Below are 22,431 nucleotides of genomic sequence, written 5' to 3' on the forward strand. Positions count from 1 at the left end.
TGTACAGGGAATGGCTCTGACTCCCGGCCACGTAGTTTTACTCGGGCCTGCTCACCATCATGAAGGTCCTTAATGATCGTGAGCAGAGGGTCAGGGACTCCGAAAGCATGAAGAACAACCAGAACCGAGGTCTACTGATGGTATCATAGGCCTTGACCAGGTCAATAAAGCAGAGATGTAGGTCTTGTTGGAATTCTTTACACCTCTGCTGTAGCAGACGGACAGAAAATATGGCATCTGTGCAGGACCGCCCTTGCCTGAAACCGCATTGGGGCTCCGCAAGCCTCTCCTTAGCGTGCCTAGCAAGGCGATGTTGAATAATCCTTGCCAAGACCTTTCCCGGCACGCTGAGGAATGAGATGCCATTGTAGTGGCCATTGAGGCAGACTCCATCTCCTCAGCAACCCGCGAACATCATCCATCCTTGCAGCGCCTCACGGCTCTCCGAACCTCCGAGCGAAGGCTGCGGTAAGCCTCCTCATTCTCCAATGTGGGATGCTGTAGCCGACGAGAGTGGTCCTGTCGCTTTTTCTCAGCCAGCTTGAACGCCTGCTCTGTCAGCCAGGGTCTCTGGGGAGGTCTGGACCGTGTACCCAAAGCAGCCATTGCAGCTGCATGAGCCACAGTCCTAAACGTCGCCCATTTCCCCTCGACATCAGGAGAAGTGGGGGACGATGCCAACCCCAGCAGCAAGCGATGATTAAATTCTCGCTTATAACTTTCATCAGCTAGCTGAGACCATGCCACTAAGGGTTTTAATGGGGTCCTGGGTGTACACTCACCACTGGAGTGGAAGAATGGCAGGCGCATGTTACAAATGACAAGTCGATGGTTAGTGGGCAAATCAGCTCCACGGTAGGTCTTGGTGTCAAGGATATGGGCCCGCATCTGCTGTTCCGTCACTATGTAGTCCAGCAGATGTTCTTGCTTGGACCCGGCATGCATCCATGATGTTGTGTGGATGCGCCCATGCTGGAACAGCGTGTTGGTAATTACAAGGTTTACAAGGCTATAGCCTGCACAAAAATCTAGCAGCCTCCTGCCGTTGTTATTGAGCTGATGTGGCCCATGCCTTCCAATCACTTCAGATCAGGTGCCAGTATCATGACCAACTCGGGCATTGAAGTCACCCAACAAGATGACTCTATCCCGAGGGGCCACTTTAGCTAGCACCTATGACAGGAGGAGATAGAAGGTATCTCACTCATCGGCCTAGCCTGCATCCCTCCACGGATGTTCGTCTTCAGTGGGGGCATAAGTAACCACGACCACCACTCCTCGCCTCTGGTTGATGGGAAGGCGAGCCCAAAGTAGCCTGGGGCTTACAGCTGCCCACACCTCACCGCCATGCTCCCACGCCCCTTCATTATTTTGTTCAGAAGAAGAGCCACTACCTGTTGTTTGCAGTCTCCTGCCCCGAGAAGAGAACTGTCCACCCCTCATGGTGGCAGGAGCCAGAGCCGGTCCACCGGACCTCCTGAATACCACAGAGATCCAGGCGGTACCGGTCCAGCTCCCGACAGAGGAGTGGCAGCCTCTCCTCCGCAGTGAGCGTTCGAACATTCCACGTGGCCATGCGTAATGGTTTTTTGTTGTTTCTGGAGGAGCCCCGAGGGTAAAGATTCAATCTCCTGGCTCCATCAAATGGGGTTTGGCCATTAGACGTCATAGATGCCTGTTCTCCCGGGGCCTCCGGCACAAGCTTATTAATTACACATCTCTGTTGTGGTTTAGCGGTAATTAATTGAAGGTGGAGGGGTTACCAGCCCTTTGCACCCATCCAGAGCCCCCTTTTGGCCGCTGTGGTGGTCACAAACGCCATGAGGGGAAAGGCCAATCGGAATTGGCCTTCCCCCACAGCACTGCCCACGACAGTGTTGCCCGCCCGGCACCACGAGGAGGTAGGGGGTTGTTTAGCGTGTGTGTGTGCTAGAACCCATTCACAAACAAGGAAAACTGTATAATGTAAAACAAGAAATGACAAAACTTGGTATAAATTATTTAGGACTGAGTGAAGTTTCATGGAGAGGTAGTGGGCATTCGAGAGGAGTGGAAATGTTGATAGACAAACAGGCAGCACGCTGTCAGGAGATTTTGCAATGTCTAATTATTGCTTCTGCAATTGAAATGTATGTATTTTGAACTTCTTTCGCACTGTACGTAGCTAACCGTGCTCATCTGAGGTATGGGGGAAGGACAACACACTCAACACTTAAAGTAGTTCTAAGGAAATTCGTTTTAAATCTAGATTTTAAAATGCATAGCGTCAGTGGCTTCCTAATATCGGAATAAAAAGCATCTGAAAGCGCGATGCAGTGACCATCTTTGATGGCTAGCCAAAAGCTGCTGCGAAGAAATGTAACCCATTTAACATCACGTTCAACTAAACACTCATAAGAGGAACTTATGGAACTTTTTGAGGAGATAGATAAAATGAAAGAACTGTGTACATCAAAGGAGATATGAATTGTAATAGGATACTGAAATTAAAATTTGGAGAGGTTTAAGTAGATGATATATTTTAAACATATGGATCTTAGAAAAATTCAACATTTTGTAAAATGGTGCACATTAATGGGCAAATAGTGACAAACGTGGTTTAAAGGACATCGCGAAATATTTTGGACCTGGAAGAGTCCAGGTGGCCGTAGCCTCTGGCACACCATCCACCCCCTAGATAAGGACTTTACTCACATCTCAAGAGCCCAACACCCTCTATCCCGCATAACTTCTTCATCATTCCGAGAGCCATTGCTGCCCTTCATAGCAAAGCCCAACATCCATGACTTCATTAGCTTTGACTGCGCACTGATCACCCTTGAATTCACACTTAACCCTCAAGTGTGGTGCCACCACCGCGGACAACTCCACAAGCGCCGCGATTCCCTCCTGGCCCCTGCACTAAACACACACCCGCACGCAGCGCACGCACGTAGTGTCCTGGCGGGGGATTGCCTGGCACATCGGGTTTTAATCCGAAGGGCCCCTAGAGGGAAAGTCCAACGGTTTCCTGGTGCCAGGAGATTGGCCGACCCTCGCAAGACAGGTTACGTTGCGGTGCCCCTAAAATTGGTTTAAAAATTGTGTAGTGAGTCCAACTGAGTCGCAGACGTTGTATTGGGAGCAACACTTTATTTCACCAACTCAACATAACATAACACAACCTACACTTGGGTGTTGAATGCCCATCTAGCCACGCTACGGCAGAACTAGACACGGTTCGCTATCCCTGTCCGGACCACAAGCTGGGTCCCGGACCACGTGGCTAGAGGCTTCTTTAACCCGACGTCGGTCTTCTTCACCAGCAACCCAAAAAACCCTGAGCACCTCACGGGGCCTCCGTTATATCGGCCTGGGCTGGGGCTGGCTCCGCCCCTCGCCCCGCCCACCTTCTAGATCTCTCGAGCTCTTTCCCGAAGGCTCCCGAGAGCTCCTCTATACCACGTGCCCGCCCAGCGGCCCCCGTCCACCGGTGGCCCCCCTCCAATATTATCCTGTCACGTGTCGGCAGGTCAACCAGCGTATCATGCCCCAACGTAACCCTGGCTGGCTGACACTCCCTCACCGGGACCCCGCACCACACACTGTACGTGGTGCCTCCACGCTGACCAGCGCTCACCCAAGTCCCGCTAGGGCTGGTACTACGCCCAGTAAGCGGGGTACACAATGCCAAAACATTATCCGCCGTTGCTTCGTAAGCCCAGCAACCACACAGTGACATTCACAGTCACTACAATTGTATGGGCGCACAGAAGCTCACCGGGCTAGCCGCAATGAGACGCTCACAGCACGGGGGAGGGGCCAGGGGGGAAATATTACGCCGGCAGTGCAGACGAGGAGGGGGGAGGGAAATCCCTGGGCCACCCCAATCAAACTGGTTGAATCCGGGATGAGGAGGGCAGGTGCGTAGACAATGGGTCGAGGTGTAACAGAAAGTAACGCTCCAGGCAAGGGCGGGGCATCGGTTTAATATCGAAAGGTAGGTGCACGATTGGCCGCGTAGGGTAACGTCACGTAACCCTGGATTTTCGGAATCCCAGGGCATAAAAGGAGGGAGCAAAAAACCGTAGAAGGACTTCTACAGCCGTTCAGTCGTCTGGACCGACTCCCAGCCGCTCGCAGCGTCCGTGAGACGCAAGCAAGTGCAGCTACGAGTCGACCCTAGGCAGAGAGAATATGAATGTTATATTGGGAGTAAACAACAGCCAATAGAGTTTATGGAGATGTTAGTGAATTGTCATACATAAGGAGAGGATACTCTTTGGTTCTTTCGGTAAAGTCACGTAGATAGAAAATTAATTTTAATTGATTAATTTTAATTAATTTTCTATCTACGAGACTTTACCGGAAGAACCAAACAGTATGGATTTCTGCAGTCACGAAAGCTTCATATCAATAAGGAGAGGAGTTTACCCACACACACAAAAGTAATTGATAAGAATTGTATTGATACACAATTTCAAAATGAATACCATTTAAATTGGAATATAATTCATATCTATAACAGCAATCAATAAAATGATGGATATTAGCGGCGTCAAAAACGAGATTGCTGAGATAAACCCTGATAAAAATAAACATGCATACAAAATCATATTATTCCCAACTAACGTTTGAGAAACCTTTATGTACCAAAGCTTAATGTACGTAACTCCCCTGCAAGTGGATACTCTATAGACCAGTGGATTATTAACCTTTGCTACAGCCTTGCACCACTTTGGTTCTTAATCGTGAATTTATTCATAATGTTAATATGTATAGGGTTTGATGAAACAAAGTACGTTGCACTTACGTGCTCATGCTTATTTTGTGTTTCGATGATTTGCCTTCTAAACAAATTTGGCCATGTTTCACATGCCCAGAGGTGCGTGCACCCTAGGTTAAGAGCCACTGATATAGATCAATGCCTTATAGACGACCACTGGTCGTCTACAAGGCAGTGGGAAGTGGTCTGTAGAACTATTGGAGAAATAAATTTTATTTTACAAAGAACCGTATTGTTTAACGCCCATTGCACGAGCCTTTAATATCTAATAAGTACAACTATATTAAAATCCAGTTCATAATTTTATGGCTCTTCAATAATAAAATATCATGCCACTTTAAGGATACATTTAATCTTGCCAAATGTTACCGGTGGTCTGTGAATCTTGTTCAAGGGTAAATATTGATGTGTAGGTCGAAAATGGTTGGGGACCACTGGTCTAGATTACAATTGTGTGTGAAAGAAACCACCATAACCATAGACTCCGGCACGGGAATCTCACATCTTCTTCTGGGCTCTCAGGAAGAGCAGGGCCTGGTGGTCGTTGGTATCATCGGGAGATGGCTTAGGCGCGAGATGCATCTCCAACTCCTGTATGATGAGGCCAGCATCGCCTACAACTTGCCGGATGACCGTCTCATTCAAGCTCAGCACATGGAAGGTCTCGGAGCCAATGTGGTAGAACGTCTCGCCCAGCTCCGTGGCAAGAATGAACCATCCCCCGGGCCGCAGGAGGTGGCAGACGTGGCCCAGTGCTGCCGTGAAATCGCCTATCGATCTGCACGCTGCCTCAAAGCACAGCGTGGAGATGATGCAGTCAAAGGGGCCTTGGCTCCAGGACCTACGGAGACATTATCGTGTGGACAATATAAGCGGAACGTCTCAGAAATGAGACAATGGTGGAGTGGAACAATAATGAACAGGCGGTGCCTCGAGCCACGTCTACTCCCACAAATGTGAATGGGGTTTGCCTTAGTTTGGTCGTCATGGACTATGGGGCGGAGCCATTTTCTTCCGTCTTGGACAGTGAGGGGGTATTTTTGATTTAAAGCTTTCGTTACTGCAGCGATTCATATTCTTGGTTCTTTCGGTAAAGTCACATAGAAGGGAAACAATAAAAATATAAAACAATAAAATTCTCACGACGTTTCGACTGCAACATAAGCAATCATCATCAGGTGTGAAAACCACAGCAAGAAAATTACTTGCTGTGGCCCAAGGCACCCTCGAGGCACCGCCTGTTCATTATTGTTCCACTCCACCATTGTCTCATTTCTGAGACGTTCCGCTTATACTGTCCACACGATAATGTCTCCGTAGGTCCTGGAGCCAAGGCCCCTTTGCATCATCTCCACGCTGTGCTTTGAGGCAGCGTGCAGATCGATAGGCGATTTCACGGCAGCACTGGGCCACGTTTGCCGCCTTCTGCAGTCGCGAAAGCCTACGTGTTAAATAGATTTACTTATGTCTGACATGGCAATTGTTCACAACTGCACCCAATAAAAAAGCTGCTGAGTGAACGGATACAGGGACTGAAGGATTGTTTGATACCATTGAGGGAGCGACTTTGTAGTAAAATATGGACCAAAGGGCTCTGCGGATATGCAGGAGTTTACAGACTCCCTTGAGGTTAGAGATGAGGGCTGAGTCAGGTACTTGGCTGACCTATGACCCGTAAAGATGATTTGCTTTTCGGGAGGTTAGAGGAGTTTCCTGAAAGAAGGGAGCACGTGCTTTGAGCCGGTTTGTTGAGGTTCGTGGGAATGTGTTGGCATTTCAGTGGTTGAGGCCATTAATATTGTGTGAATGGACGATTACTTGCGGAAAAGTTTGCAATAGGTAGAGGGTCGGATTGAGTCGCCAACAGTTGTTGACCGAAGGATTCCCACTGATGGGATATTTGAACACTTGGTCTACTTGGGCCACACGAATGCCAAACAAAGTTTACCTGATGTATTGATTTTTTTTTCAGGATGAGTCACCACTGCGACACTGTTACATTGGATTTATGGCTTTTATTTTGGTGATTTAGAAAAGTTTTTTTTGTTTTGGCCATGTTTTTGTTTATTGCAGTACGGAGTTAGACTGATGGCCTTAATCTTAGTTGTCTTGTGGTTGTTGTTGTTATTTGACTTGCATCCCACTGGGATTTTTGCACACAGAGTTGGTGTACGGTGCTATTTCAGGAATATTTTGATATTTTTTTTCCTGGATTTTCTGTTTGCACAGTCACATAATCACTTTAAGATGTTTTCTTGTTCATGTTTTTTGTTTGTTGCGGTTGCACCCGATTCAAGAGCCGAATGGCTCACAGGGCTATACCAAATAAATGAACTATGAACTATGACACTGTTCTGCACGCGTTGAGATTTGTGCAGGAACTCACCCGAGCAGTGGGTCTTCCTGGTTGACGTCACAGGGCAGCACGGCGCGCACCGCCTTGCGCACGTGCACCGATTTCTCCTCCACCGTTTTTCTGCAGGCAGACACCACCATCGTCGCGTTAAAGCCGGCATGGTTTCTGGAGTTGTGAGCGGCGATTTCATGAAATATCAGAATCAGAATCAGAAAGGGTTTTATTCGCCATGAAAGTTCACACCGACACGGAATTTACTTTGGCAGGATGGTGCATACATTCAACATATAGGAATCTAAAATCTTAAATAAGTTTTAAACAAGTCTTACTATAATAATAAGGGTTAAAAGTCTAACTAACACCAAGGGGCTGAAGTATATAAAATTGAATAAATATCGAATATAAAATAGCTTTAAGATATAATTTAAAAATAAAAATACAAATAGGTTAACATAGTTAATATCTTTTGATTTAAAGCTTTCGTGACTGCAGTAATTCATATTCTTAGTTCTTTCGGTAAAGTCACGCTAAAGGTAAACAACAAAACAATAAAACATATACAAAACAATACAAATTCTCACGACGTTTCGACCACAACACAAGCAATATGAAAACGTATTTTTTCAGTGATTTTTGTGTTTAGTTTGTTGTTCTTCCCCCGCACCTCCGATTAGGACGGCTGGCTACGTGCCATGGTTGGCTACATGCATACATTTGTATTTCATCAGGAGGGACGAGATGTCTTTACCTGCTACGAAATACAAATAACTGCAGACCCTGCACCTCTGTTGTAATACAAATAATAATTATTTCCACTTAATTACCCAAGACAAGCCCAGTCTCAGGAATGTTTCAGTTTTTCGGGCAGGGGACGATGTTGCTATGTGTAACCTACAGGTATTTTTTTACTGTTGGGATGTTTGGCCAATACGGGTTATATTGGTAGTTTTTTTTAGCTGGAGAAATAATGGACTTCTACCCTCCATATTAAAGGTATGTAGTTATTGTAATGTTTATTTATATTTTATTATGTTATCGTGTAATTTACTGTATTTTGTTCGTGTTTATTGAATGTAATGTTTATTTATGTTTTATTATGTTATCGTGTAATTTACTGTATTTTGTTCGTGTTTATTGAAGAAACAGGCAACTTAGTTAAGCTATGACGAGTCTGACCGCGGCTGTGGTTCCCCTAACCCCCTATTTCCCATAAGCACCTGTAGCTTACCAACCGCGGATTTGCCCATCCCCGCGGTTGGCGAGGGATTTATGTACATTGGTGTAGATTTAATGTTTTTGTGACAATAGGCATTTCATTATTTAGCGGGATCTCCAGGTATAGCTGTCTGAAATGTTAGCACATCAGCTCCCCGGCTCATACCATCGGATTTGCACATGATCTGCTTTTTGTGTTTATTTTCCCTTTTTTGGCTAACTTTCTTGATGTATGTGTCATGATGCCCACACATGCTCTTCCTTTACTAAGAGCCTTAATTATGGACACCAATACGTTTTTTAGGCCCAAACTTCGGCTCTTGATGCACGAACTTCGTCTTCTGTCCAATCGTCCTTCCCCTTGTGCTATCCCCTTTTATATCCCTCGAGACCCCTTTCTGGAAGGTTCGCTCCACCCCCATTTCCCTCAGCCAATCCCCGTCCTACTCCTCCTCCAACGGTTGTCAACCGTCTCCCCGACAGTCAACCCTCGTTTCCTGCCTTTTACGTTTGAATTTCTCTCCCAATCATTTCAATTATCTGTCCTTAGCCAATCCTCTTTGAGACCTCCCTGCACCATTCAGAGGCCTTGACACACTTCCAGACTGTTTGCACGTGCACCATGTGAGGTAGGTGGTCTGTTTTTGGTCTTTGTCTTGTGCACCGTACGTAGCCAACCACGCTAATCGGAGGTGCAAACTGATTGAAGGTGTGATTGAGATGGTGTTGTAATGTTAAGATGGTGTTGTAATGTTGGCCTTCTATCTGGCATGGCACTGAGATATTTTGGGGCGATACATCATTATCTGTTGGCTCGCTCCAGAGAGTGACATATCTTCAATAGGCTATTACAAAGCACAGCACCTCTCAAGGATTTTATGTTTTTTTTTGGTCAGCATTTTACTAGCAGGCAGCTAATAGAGAAGATCCGGGCATACAACACAGAAACCGCCATGGAGCACGCATCGCGAACAGCAGCACCTGTGTCCTTCGAGCCGGCACACAAACTCTATCGTCCTCGTCCAGTCAAAGGCGTCCGAGGAGTGACAGAGCCAGCTCTGCAGCTCTTCCCGGTTGCTCTGCGCATAGTCGGAGAGGTAGATCTCGGGGAACCACTCTGACGCGCTCAGCACCTGGTGAATGGTGGGGCCCGATCCAACGTCCAGGAGGCGCTGACCTCTGATCTCGCCTGGCAAAACAACGGAAATTGAATCATTTGGCGGGACTCCGGGGTCCCGCAAAAATCAGGTCAATAATTATTATTTTTCAGTCCGCCCCACTCGTGATCCCGACAGCAATGCGCCGCCCGCCCAGACTCGCGCCAACAAGCGCCAGCAGGCGGTGATCAACACGATGGGCACCACCCCACCGGCCAAACGCGAGCCCGAAACTTAGTGCCCCGAGTAGCTCTCGACGAGGCCAATCGATTGACACTTAGTTTTGTTGTCGGTAAGGCGAGACTTGTGTCGCTACGCGGTTTTTCCCACCGCGGGGCAGTTATGGGATCCCGGGGTCCTGCCAATTTGCTTCAATTATGGAAATGGTGGAAACGTCATTTTGAAGACTCTATAATAACAACAATAAAAATGAGATAAATTATAAACAACTAAATAAAGATGTGCCACCAGATAAAATATCACAGTTGGAATTAATTGCATGTGTAATAATAATAGAGCCTGCATGCGATGTGAGGGGACTTGTGGCCACGGGAGGTAATGACAAGGAAGCCAGCTTACAGTATGAATGCACTAGTGGCCAGGGGAGGTAATGACAGGGGTACCACTTGCGAGTGCGAAGGGACTGGTGGCTACCGGAATGATCGAGAAGGGGGGCGTGGCCTCGTGTTGATATATAAGGGAGATGCGCGGGAGACTTGGGGCTGTTGCAGTGGGGTCTTGGCCTGATGTCAAGTGAACGTATCTTCAATAAAGTGCCATCTCAAGAGAAGTGTATGTATGTATGTTGAACCTCTTTCGCACCGTACGTAGCCAACTGGGTTAATTTCAGGTGCAGGGGGAAGGACAACAAACGAAAACACAAAAAGCAGATCTAAAGAAATTAGTTTTTAATCTAGATTTAAAAGTGCATAGCTCCAGGGCTTCCAAATATCAGAAGGAAGAGCATTCCAGACTGGTCCAAAAGCGCATTTGAAAGGGCGTGATGCAGTGACCGTCTTTGTTCGATGGCTGCCTCGTTTAGCATCGCAACTGACACTTGTAACTCTCCTGTATTTGCCAGCCTTGTCATATGAAAATATGCTTCATCTTACTGTCATACGATCATTCCTTCCATTACGTTTTCCCAAGCTGATATCATCATCTCGACATGATTGTTAAAAAGTGTTGGGGATAATGTGCACCCATGTTGCAATTCTAATCCAATAATTTTATCCTCTAGTCTTTGGATATTTGTACTGTTGCTATTTGACCCATGTACAAATATACAATCAGGCATTTATCTTTCCAGTCCACTCTGGTCGTTAGAGTATGGCAAACAAGATATTCCATTGAATGCTATTTAAATATCAATTGAACAAATGTAAACTTGTGTTAAACGCCAAGCTCCTTACAGAGATTGTTCTCATTCTTCAAATTGCTTATCTTGAGATGTATCCCTTCCATAAATAACAACTTGGCCCTTTGCAATGTACCCATCTGCTTTGCTTTCAATTCTTGATTCAGCAATTTTCAGTATAACATTCGACATGTATGTTATAAAACGAATTGTTCCGAAATCTGAGCAACGCAGCCATGGCTTGGCTCAGACACAGCTAATGGAAATCCTGAGAATGGCTGTGCGCATGCTCAGAACTAGCTGAGTGTAACCCTTTCCAATTAGGATGACGTACAGGTACATATTTTTTTCTTTTGATTCCATTCCTATCACATACACGAATGGAACCAGAGGAAAGATTTATATAAAATAACTTTATTGGTATCGAGGCTCCCACAAGGCCATGTGGGAGGGCGTGTGGCACAGTTTGGTACCAGCTACCATAGAGTATGGCGGTCATGTCGCTATAGTTCTCTTTGCTGAGTACGTCTTTAAAAACAACGGTGCTACTGTGCCTCTCTAAATACAATCAATGCTGAACTGCTCGCGCGTTCCGAGATTCAGCGGGTGAAATGGATGAACCCACACCCTGCAACTTGCAGACGTCTCGGAACAGGAAGGTGTTAAGCATGTCTTTTTGAGCTTGGCTCATTTGAGCCAGAGCCAAGCCTGAGCCGGGCCATGACTCAGAATTCAGGCTTTTGAATACTTCACCATTGTTGAAGGTTGAATGCAGGAACTGCAGGAGCTCGGGGAAGAAGTCTCTCTTGGGCGAATCCTCCGGTGTTGTATTGTAGTACGTGTCCAAATACTCCCGCGCTTTGAAGTGTGTAGCATAGTCCTGGCCGTATCGCTTGGTAACGTTTTGACCTTCCATTTTTGTCGATCTTTTAAAGGACAAAAAGGTGGTAGTCACACATTGGGCTTGCTGGTACAAGTCTGTGATTCATTGGTTTACAGGTAGGATGGCAAGAAAATACATCCAGTGTGCATTTTATGTATGTGTAATGAGATAGTGACATCTACTGGTTATTAACGGAAAGCACGGGTACAGGCACCACTATAAACATTATCCAATCCCCGAATGGAGAGGTATCTGGGGCAAAGGTGAAGGGTGGGGCCTGTTGTATATATAGGTGTTATGATAATTGATGAAAATAATGAAAATTAAATGAAATTAGAAATTTGCATAAGTTATCCGAAATTATGTTAATTAGTGTAATTATGCGCATAAATTATGCTGCTTCGAGAGATAATCGTATTAATTTATGCGAGTGGGCGTGGTTAGGATAATGCGGGTCATTATGGATTATCAGGTCGAGCCTCGGTGACTAGGATTGTGTTATGAATTGGAATGACGCAATTAATCGTATGCAGTGACGCAGGCGTTGTGAGCGTGAATGAGAGAGAGTCGTTTCGACTCTGCTCTTTAATTCCGTATTATCGATAAGGATACGATTACTTTCGATTGAACATTACGAATTATGTGTGTTATGGATTATGTGTGGTGATAGTGTGCTTCTGATAGGTCCCCAGGATTCAGATCTCATACGCAGGACAATATTATGCAGAATTTCAGGAAGAATCACACACAAACCTTCTGTTTTGATCAATTTTATTTTCTAGCTAACTTTAATTTTTGGATAATATGAAAACTCAATCTCGGGATGTTGGAATTTCAACACAGCGTTAACATGATACCATCACGATTGCGTTGTTTCACCTCGATAGCGGCACCTGTGGTTAATTCCCGACGCGTAACGCAATCGATCGGTTGTTGAGAGAGAGATTAAAAACAAGCGAACTATTCTATCAAAACCTTATAATATGCAAACTCGTATTCTTGAATGATTACACAACACGGCACTCGGTCTTTGATTCGTATCCAATCCTTAACACATTCTGATATGCGAAATTATTATGCTTGAAATCGTCAGCACAGTACCACGGCGATGTTCGTTCATTGATTCATCAACGATTATGCGTTCGACTGAAATAATTCTGATTGCCTCATCAAAGTAACTCAACGGGTGGCGATGTTTTTCGTTATCAGCTAATAGTTGATGCAGTTATCATGAGTCTTGTATGTTTAATGGGAGCGTTGTTGATTTCTTGCGTTGAGCAAACGCCTAGGTTGATTTCCTTGTCAAAAAATGTTTGTTCGTTGTGTAGCGGTGGGGGAGTGAGGAGGGGGGGAGAGTGTGGGGGGCATACGAACGACTGCCAGTTTCTGTCCACCGCTGGCTGGATGAGTCAGCACGACGCTCGCCGTCGTCGCGCCGATGGGTGTTGAGTGCAGGACCGCTGCCCTCTCAGCCCTGGTGACGCGAAGTTGCACGCTGTAGCACGCTGGTGGCACGCTGTTGGCACGCGCTGGTGCTGGTGGCACGCTGGTGGCGCGCTGTTGGCACGCGCTGGTGCTGATGCTGATGGCACGCTGGTGGCGCGCGCTCCCTCTCCTTGAAGATGCGCGAACGCGCCCGTGCTGGTTCGCTGATAGCAGTTTCTCTCCACTGCTGGCTGAGCTGCTGCACGCTCTTGCTTGGCGTTGCTGGCCGCGCTCTTTCTCCTCGAAGATGCGCGAACGCGCCCGTGCTGATTCGCTGACAGCAGTTTCCTCCACTGCTGGATGAGCTGCGCCGGTGCGCGCTCTTTCCGCTGCTGTAGTATCTGACGCTGCGCTCGCGGGCGACAGGTCAAGTTTTTCTTCTGCTGCGTGAGCCGAGTCGCACGCGCTCTCTTTGTTGAGGTTGCTGGCGGCTCTCTGACAGCAGGTTTCCTCCACTGCTGTATGACTCAAGTCGCACGCGCTTGGTCACTGGTTTGCTGAAGTTGTTGGCGGCTGCTCGTGCTTTTCCGCTGCTGGTTGAGCCACGTTGCACGTGCTTTCTTTGTGGAGATGCTCGAGCGCTCTCAGCGCTGATTCGCTGATACTTTGTTGGCGGCTGGCCAAGCTTTTTCTTCAGTTGAGTGAGTGGAGTTGCACGTGCTCTCTCTGTTGAAGTGCGCGAACGCGCCCGTGCTGGTTCGCTGACAGCCTGGTTGCTGTGTGTGGGGTGGGGTGTGTCTCCTCATCAAACCCGGCTGGCTTTTCCAGATGGCCCCTTGTGATAAGGTGTAATTCCTGCTTCCCCGCTCTTGCGAGAGAGACAAAGGTGGTCGGGGTTGCTTGGGATATTGTTTAAACTCTTTCGCAAGTTTGCCCGTTGTCTCATTCCTTCTCGAAAACCTTTGATGTGACTGTATTTTGTCTCCAAGCTTTGTTTTAACAGTAAAAGTATTAAAGGTGAAAATCATTTGATAGCGAATTAATTATTGGATAATTATTCACTGATGTATCTGGTGGCCTGGTCTTAATTGGAATGAGCGCGTGGACCGCTAACTTTAGCTTATTCTTGTTATTGCATTTTAAATTTTAACCGTTGTTTAAAAAAAAATATGGTTTAACCCGTGGGCGTCCTCATTTCTGGCTTGCGGAGGGCTTCCCTCTGCGTGACCTCCCTTAGGGCACATCAAACTCTTGTTCATCTGGAGATCTTCGCAGATAGCTGCTAACATCCTCACCTCGAGAGTTTTATTATTTCTTTATTTATTAATGGCCTGTTTATGACCGACATCTGGTTTTTCGTGTGCCTGGCTTACGGGTTTTATTGATTAATTTTTTTGTTTGTAAAAAAAAAATGACATATAACGGCAAATATTATTGTTAATATCAATTTTGGAAAAGGCTCATATACAACAGGCCGGCCGAGAAACTCTGAGGACCGGCCAGAAAGTTCCACGAGAGGGCGTGGCAGGAGGCGTGGCCTAGCGAGTGGGATAGGTAATGTTTCTGAACCAGCAAAGGTTCGGGAGGCTCAGGCAGAAGAGTGACCAAGTTCTGTGGGGTGTGTAAGGCACCACACTCGACTAAGGAGACACTGGGGGATTGATCACCCGCGAGGTTCTCTGAACTCGTGAAGCGAGTCGCTATCGAGCTGTCACAAGGAACAGAGTGCTTGCGGTATAGCTGGGTCCAGATGCTGGGTCGTCTTGTTCTGGTGTTGTAGTGGAAATGTTTGGTGATTTATTTAATAGAAGAAGACTGATAACCACTTTCCTGAATGTTTTTTTTTTAATGGGAGTGACACAAATATCGTGTGATTCAGGAGGGGTGAATGTCGCCATGTGAACTTACCTGTGACGTATCGCACGTATACGTGTGCGCTCTGATACGTGTTGCTGTAATTGCTACGGAGTGCCAGGTGCGTTTTTTTTTATTATAAGTGTGTCAGCGAGTGGCGAATGCTGTCTACTGAGTTTCAGGAGAGTGGTGTGTCCGGTGTCAGCAGCGTAGTGTCTGGTGTCTACCAAGTGGTGAGGTGTCAGATGTGTCTGGTAAGGGGCCAAGTGGATGACTGGTGAGTAACATCGTGGGCATTGGTGAGGTATCTGGTGAGTGGTATCTGGGTGAGGGTCAGATGTCACAGGTGAGTGTCTGGTGGGTGGGTGACTGGCAGCGGTGTGAGGTGAGTGGTGAGGCATCTGGTGAGATTGTCAGATGGTAAGTAGTGTCAGGTGCCTGGTGAGAGTATTGAGAGTGGCCAACAGAGGAGGGTAGAGCCCGTGGCGGAGAAACTGGTAAGGGGAGAAGAGGTGAGTGAAGGGGGCTGAACCGATGGGGAAGATAAGACAGACTGCCCTCTAGTTTTTAATATAGTTAGACACATAAACAAGTGTAATTTTTGTTTGTTCATTATTTCTACAGGTAGTTATTTGTTTGATTTAAGAATGATTAAGGAAGTTGTGAATCGAACATTTTGGTGGAATTTTTTTCTGAGGTATGTTTCTGAACAAATGATAAACGGGATTCCATATTCAGGTCTGAACGAGCTGATACGGGGGGGGGGGGGGGGGTATTGAGCAGTGTGGTGTTTTGTGTCGTGTGTACAGGTGTATGTTGAACTTCTTTCGCAACGCATGTAGCCAGCCGTGCTAATTGGAGGTGCGGAGGCTGATGCAGTGTAGCAGGTCGCTATTGCTAAGAGACACAAATGCTTTCTGAAACGAGGTCAATTTTGAAAAAAAATCTTGCCATCACAATGGCCCACCCGCGTTCTCTAGTTTGTGCAGCTGTCCAGACATCTCAAATAGCCTCTTTCTCACGGAAGTGGACGAGAAAACGCAACACAAGTTAACATCAAGTATGTGCGTGTGTGTTTTTAAGTGATGTGGTACAGGAGGACGTGGAGCTGAGTGGACTTGCCGATGACTGGTACCAGCGGTGTCAAGATCGGCCTCTGTGGAGGAGGCTCATGAAGAACGCTACTGGGCAGTTGGAGGCAGTCGCCCTCCAACAACAACGGAGGGCGGAGGAGCGACGCTCACAACAACGAGCGGAGCGCCGGGTGGCTAAAGCACAGCAGGTTGGCACAGTAGGGGGCACAGGTGGTGCATCAGCCAGTCATCTCAGTCAGTCGACCCGTGGCACCTGGGTCTGCCCCGTGACCTCCTGCCAGCGGGCGTTCGACACTTTACGTGGCCTCAAGGTGCACATGGCCTGGCACAAGCGTCGTGGTGACGTCACCGCCACTTAGTGGCGAATGGCGGTTGTTGTTTTTTCAGCCAGCATATTTTTACAATCACGGCAGAAGATATATAGGACCCATCACATGCCGCAGGGCATGTTGTGAGGCACGCCTATGCATTTGTAATGAGATACTTCCGCGAAACGTCGTGTAGAGGGTACTTCTTCTTTTATTCATATACGGGCACAACACAGGCCAACCTTATCCCTCACTCTGACTACAACACTGGCTGTTAGCGTCTCTACAGGCTACACACACACGGCCGGTCACTCGGCGTGGTTCCACCGCCTGCACTCGGCCACGCCGTTGGCTGGTGGCGTGCCGGGGAGGGTGATGCAAGCCGCAGGAGATCTTCCACGTGGCCGGACGACAAAGAGAGATGACGGCGAGCGGCGGCGCAGTCTGGACCCAAGACTCCACACACGAATCCCGAGTCCTCCTCCGTTCCCGCTTATATCACCCCAAGCGCGGGCAGGCTCCGCCTCCGGCCACGCCCTATCGTGGAACCTTCGAGCAGGTTTCCGGGGCATCTCGGCCAGCCCCGCCCATTACCTTTGCCCCAGATGCCTCTCCCCTTCAGATTGGATGTTGTCTTAGCGGTGCCCGTACCCGTGCTCCCCTTTTCTAACCAGCAGATTACACATTCATTGTGATCATTCGGCGTCGTGAAACTAAGAATTTACATAAAGAGGGTAAAATGAGTTCACTATGTTCTCAGATTATTAAGCATAGACAAACATTCGGATGTTTGATTTTCATTTGTGTGCCCGAGTGGCTTTTTACATGTACACGCTAATTGCAGATTGATTATTAGTCATGTGTTATTCACCAGAAAATACCACGTGCTGTATACTTGAGTGGACGTTAAGGATTCCGTGACATCATTCGAAACGAGTCACAGATATCTTCTTTGGTTCTTTCGGTAAAGTCACGTAGAATTAGAATAAAATAATAAATTGATAAAATAAAATAACACAATAAAATTCTCACGACGTTTATTTTATTTTATCAATTTATTATTTTATTCTCATTCTACGTGACTTTACCAAAAGAACCAAAGAAGATGAATCCTTGCAGTCACGAAAGCTTTAAATCGAAAGAGTTACAGATAATCGCAAGTTTAACCAAATTCGACAAAAAATGTACCCGCAAATTATCGAATTGCGATGACAGGTAGCAACATTATCCCCATAGTCTGAAACGTCCGCACACTACACCTGTGAAACGTTAGCGCCTTCCTTCATGATGATAACCTGGCACTATGAGAATTGCGACAAAAATACCAAAAAAAGCACTAAATTACTATTATTACGCATGTTCCAAGTGGTACGTGCATGTGATGAATGTTGTACAAGTACAGTAGTTGGCCCATTTTAAGTATACTTCTGTGTTGCAAAGGACAGGCTGGACTGCACTAATGATCACTCAGGATTGTCACTTTTCTGGTTTTGGTCTTGTGACAGTTTGGAATTTTTGGAATGAATAAATGAAATATGATTTATTGCCTTAGGTCAAAAGATATTTTTTCATTTTGTCTTGCCAAGTCAGCTCAAAGCTCCAAATAGCTCTCCCATCGCGCCCTCCCTCCAAACGCAAATTATTTAAGCAAGAATGTTGAATGTTTTTATGTTTTAGACGCCTTCATGAAAATGAGTGTGATTTTTGCGGAAAGTGATGTAGTGACATCCAATCTCTCACGAACGAAAAAACTTTAATTACAAAAATATGGAAATGATCGAAAGCATTGGTAAACATAGAAGATAATGAAATAAGCTCTCACCAAGTCTATGTACAGCACCCCCCAATTAATTGACCTTTAACTTTTTTCCCTTTACTTATTAATTTGTGTGTTCATACAGTGTTACGTTAGTTTAACACGTCACCTTTCGCGAACACTATTTTCCATAAATTTTGATTTAAAGCTTTCGTGACTGCAGTGATTCATATTCTTGGTTCTTTCGGTAAAGTCACGTTGAAGGGAAATAATAAAATAATAAAAAATATATAAAACAATAAAATTCCAACGACGTTTCGACTGTAACACAAACAGTCATCACACCTGATGATGACTGTGTTACAGTCGAAACGTTGGAATTTTATTGTTTTATATATATTTTATTATTTTATTGTTTCCCTTCAACGTGACTTTACCGAAAGAACCAAGAATATAATATTTTCCATAATATATGTTTTTTGTTGTTGTTAGATAGCCATTGTTATTTATATGAAAACATTAATGCCCTCCTCTGGTCCTTGCACCTGATTGGCTCACAAGTGACGACGTCACATTTATCCATCTAAAGACCGAAACAGGAGGAGGATTTTTCCACAAGTCTGGCTGTCGCCTGATGAGGCTGGCTGCAATTACCGACGAAATGTCGTACTCGAATTGTAAATGTTGTGACAAATCTTAATTGTTGTTACGTGTAAAACCTTACTAGTTGGCTGTGTTGGTTGGTGGTGGGTTTAACGACGCATTCATATTTACGCGATCTAAGCCCCCCAAAAAACTCTATGGACAGTATTACGTTTTAGAGAATTCAACGGTGGTCACACGATATCTGCAGCACCCAGTAGAAGAAGCTTCCACACCGCACCCCCCCAAGCCCAAAAAGTGGATTAGAGACACAAAGGCACGAATGGAATGGAGAAACGATTAGCTATTTAAAGTATCTGGCGTACAGGGTGGCGCAGTCGTAGAATCTGCACCACATAGCAGGACGGTACCTGGATTCAATTCCCGACCAGGGGACATTTTTCTGTGTGTGTAGTTTGAATGTTCGCTCTCTAAAACTAAACAAAAAAAAATACTTTTTTATTTTACCAGGTAAAGGCCACTGAGCTATGTAGCTCTTTTTCAGAAGCGACCTGGCCACAAATGATAGCTCTACGAATTCGCTTATCGTGTGGAAATGTATAGCAGCCAAATACTCTAAACCGCACGTTTATTATAAATGTGGAGGGAAAAACTGGAGGACCCGGAGAAAAAATCCATGCGACTATGGGGAGAGGGATATGCAAACGCCAAATATACAGCAGGCATCAGGATCGGGATTTAACGCACAACTTCATGTATACCAGGCGTAGCTAAAAAACAATGTACTGACATTGGCCAAAGCATCCAATAATGAAAAAAAGTACATGTGCAAATGACTCGATAGTGATTACACACAGCATCAGTAACAACAACGCCCCACTACTGCGACAACGTATTTCGCTTCCATCAGGAGCATAAACCATCATCACGAAAACTCCGACCATCCCCGCTTTCAGATGCGCTTCTGCGGCCGTCTGGAACGCTCTTCCTTTCGATATCAATAAGCCACTGGGACACTGCACTTTTAAATCTAGCTTGAAAAAAAAATACTTTAACCCGATTTTTTGTGTTTAGTTGTCCTTCCATGACACTTCCGATTAGTGCGGTTGGGCTACGTACGGCGTGAAAGAAGTTCAACATACACACAGTATAAGAGGTAACTTGGCAGACCTGTAATTATTTGGATACGCCACTGCTAGCAGAAAGGCTTCACTAGAGGAAGCTCTAGAGATCCCCACCTCTGGAGAGGTGCATTGGCCTACTCTTCCACGCTGACCCGGACGTCTTGAAAAAGGTGGGAATACGCACAATTTATGCAAATCACAAGCAACATTGGCACTGCTGGGTGGACAGAAGCGAGGGGGTATTTAAGTAGATGACACATTCAATTGCCGCGCCGAGAGATCGAACCGGCGACCTCTGGTTTGCAAGTTTAGCGTTGCTTTCCCAACTACACCGCGTCAAAATATCAGCGCGGTTGTCTACGTACGGTGCGAAATAAGTTCAACGTAGACACGCACGTTGTAATTGATTCACATCAACCAGCGCGCAGCCGCTTAGAGGATTTTACATTGACAAAACCACGACAGCAGATTCCTGAATCAAATGGCAACCCCTGAATCGTGACAATTCATAGCGTGGTTAAATTTCGATTTAAAGCTTTCGTGACTGCAAGGATTCATCTTCTTGGTTCTTTCGGTAAAGTCACGTAGAATGGGAATAAAATAATAAAATAAAATAAGACAATAAAATTCTCAGTGAGAATTCTCAGTGAGAATTTAATTGTCTTACTTATGAGGAGGACGATTGCGTTACGTGCCTAACTGAGCAAGTGAGATCATATGTATGTACGTGTGGATCGATTGAATGAAAACTTACAGCGTCAGATGGTGGCAGCGGTGGTGGTGGCAGAAACGATGCGTGGCCAGATGCATAAAAGGCACATCTCACTCTGGGCGCATCGCTCTTAAATCCTATTTTTCGTCGACACCTCCCACACGACCAGTGCCATGTAAGCATATTCCACTTCATGAGTGCAGGTAAGTGAACCTGAACGACTCGCAGAGTCGCTGCAGGGCAATACTTCTGATGTGCACCGCCTGCATTTCTGCAACACTTCGGGAATTTTAGGTTGGGTTTGGTACATCCAATGAAGACTTAGTGGTTCTTAAGGTAAATAATCGAAAACACACGGGCACGCAAGTCCAACTACTTTGTACCATCAAACCGATGTATTTATTAAGGTAATTATTTGTATGATTGAGAACCAAAGGAATGCCAGGCTGCAGTAAAGGTTAAGAATCACCACTGCACTAAGATTGTTATCTACTCTGAAGCTCCCACCCAGCCCGTTGGCGATGCAACCGTGCATAGTTATCAACACCAACAAATCTGACCATTTGTAGAAGTATTTTTTTTGTTTAAAGTTAGCTGCATAGGCGAAGGACATATCTGTCGAAACTAAACTTTTTATTTTATAATAAAGTATTAAAGCTTTCGTGACTGCATAAAATTACTCATTGTTTTTTTTCGGTAAAGTCACATATGTAGAATTACAATAAAATTATATTAAAACAAAAAACAATCACGACGTTTCGATCACAACGCAAGCGATCTTCATCAGGTATCAAGAACAAATCACGGAGGTAAATACAACAAAAAGATGAGAGACGAGAATTCAACAAACCTGAAAAAGCATTATGTGAAGCACATCCAGTCAGGCCAACAACACAGCTAGACACTTCCTGGCGGACCACGAATTTCAGGAGAGTGTTAAATTTCGTGTTCAACCTTTGGATCTATGCTGGTATGTGCAATCCAAAGGTTGAACACGAAATTTAACACTCTTCTGAAATTCGTGGTCCGCCAGGAAGTGTCTAACTGTGTTGTTGGCCTGACTGGTTGTGCTTCACATAATGTTTTTTCAGGTTTGTTGAATTCTCGTCTCTCATCTTTTTGTTGTATTTACCTCCGTGATTTATTCTTGACACCTGATGAAGATCGCTTGTGTTGTGATCGAAACGTCGTGATTGTTTTTTTTAAATATTATTTTATTGTATTTCTACATACGTGACTTTACCGAAAAAACCAATGAGTAATTTTTATTTTATTTTACCAGGTAAGGTCCACTGAGCTTTACAGCTTTTTTTTTCAAAAGTGACCTGGCCAAAAATGATCGCTCAACGAAGTGGCTTAGCAAGTGGAAATGTATAGTAGCCAAATATTCGAAACGCAGGTTGATTCAAAATGTGGAGGGGAAAACCGGAGGACCTGGAGAAAAAATCCACATGATCACGGGGAGAGAGACATGCAAACTCCAAATATATTGGCGTAAAGTTCAGGATTGAACCACGACTTCCTGTATACCGAGCGAGGTAGTTAACGTCTCACCACTGTGGCCGCCCCTGTAAGGATGACAGGCTGCTCATGAATACATGTCTGCAAAGTTGCAGGAGTTTTATATCAGTCAATCGTTTTTTTTGCAAAAAATGTAAAATATACCGTTCCTAGTTTTACAGATTTATTTTGATATTTCACGGGAATATTGCGTTCTCATTTACAATTAAAATCTGCTAATTGATGGGGGGACGGGGGGTTCTTAGTATATAAGATGGACAACACCTCCACAATGAATACGATTGTATTGTGCAACTTACAA

At 45.5% G+C, this 22,431-nt stretch overlaps 1 protein-coding gene across 1 annotated transcript; it reads right to left on the reverse strand.

Annotated features, from left to right (window-relative positions):
- Nucleotides 1–3,117: 3,117 nt before the first annotated feature.
- LOC116955933 (nicotinamide N-methyltransferase-like) lies at nt 3,118–20,811 on the reverse strand. The gene is made up of 5 exons (XM_032977292.2): nt 20,652–20,811; nt 11,604–11,776; nt 9,318–9,525; nt 7,152–7,241; nt 3,118–5,606 (listed from the first exon to the last, which is right to left on the reverse strand). Exons 1-5 carry the CDS (start codon nt 20,705–20,707, stop codon nt 5,264–5,266), a joined length of 870 nt encoding a protein of 289 aa, XP_032833183.1. The 5' UTR covers nt 20,708–20,811; the 3' UTR covers nt 3,118–5,263.
- Nucleotides 20,812–22,431: the final 1,620 nt, after the last annotated feature.

Source organism: Petromyzon marinus, chromosome 62, assembly GCF_048934315.1.
Source record: "Petromyzon marinus isolate PM22_M1 ecotype Great Lakes invasive population chromosome 62, UKy_Petmar_22M1.pri1.0, whole genome shotgun sequence".
Classification (NCBI taxonomy): Eukaryota; Metazoa; Chordata; class Hyperoartia; order Petromyzontiformes; family Petromyzontidae; genus Petromyzon; species Petromyzon marinus.

What these genes read in the sequence shown, in the direction of transcription:
- LOC116955933 (XM_032977292.2), bottom strand. Translation starts at nt 20,707, where the DNA reads ATGCATCTGGCCACGCATCGTTTCTGCCACCACCACCGCTGCCACCAT. An exon ending in CGCTGCCACCATCTGACGCT is followed by an intron (nt 11,777 to 20,651) that starts GTAAGTTTTCAT and finishes GTCCTTTAAAAG; the next exon opens with ATCGACAAAAATGGAAGGTC. An exon ending in TGCCGGCTCGAAGGACACAG is followed by an intron (nt 7,242 to 9,317) that starts GTGCTGCTGTTC and finishes GTCTGCCTGCAG; the next exon opens with AAAAACGGTGGAGGAGAAAT.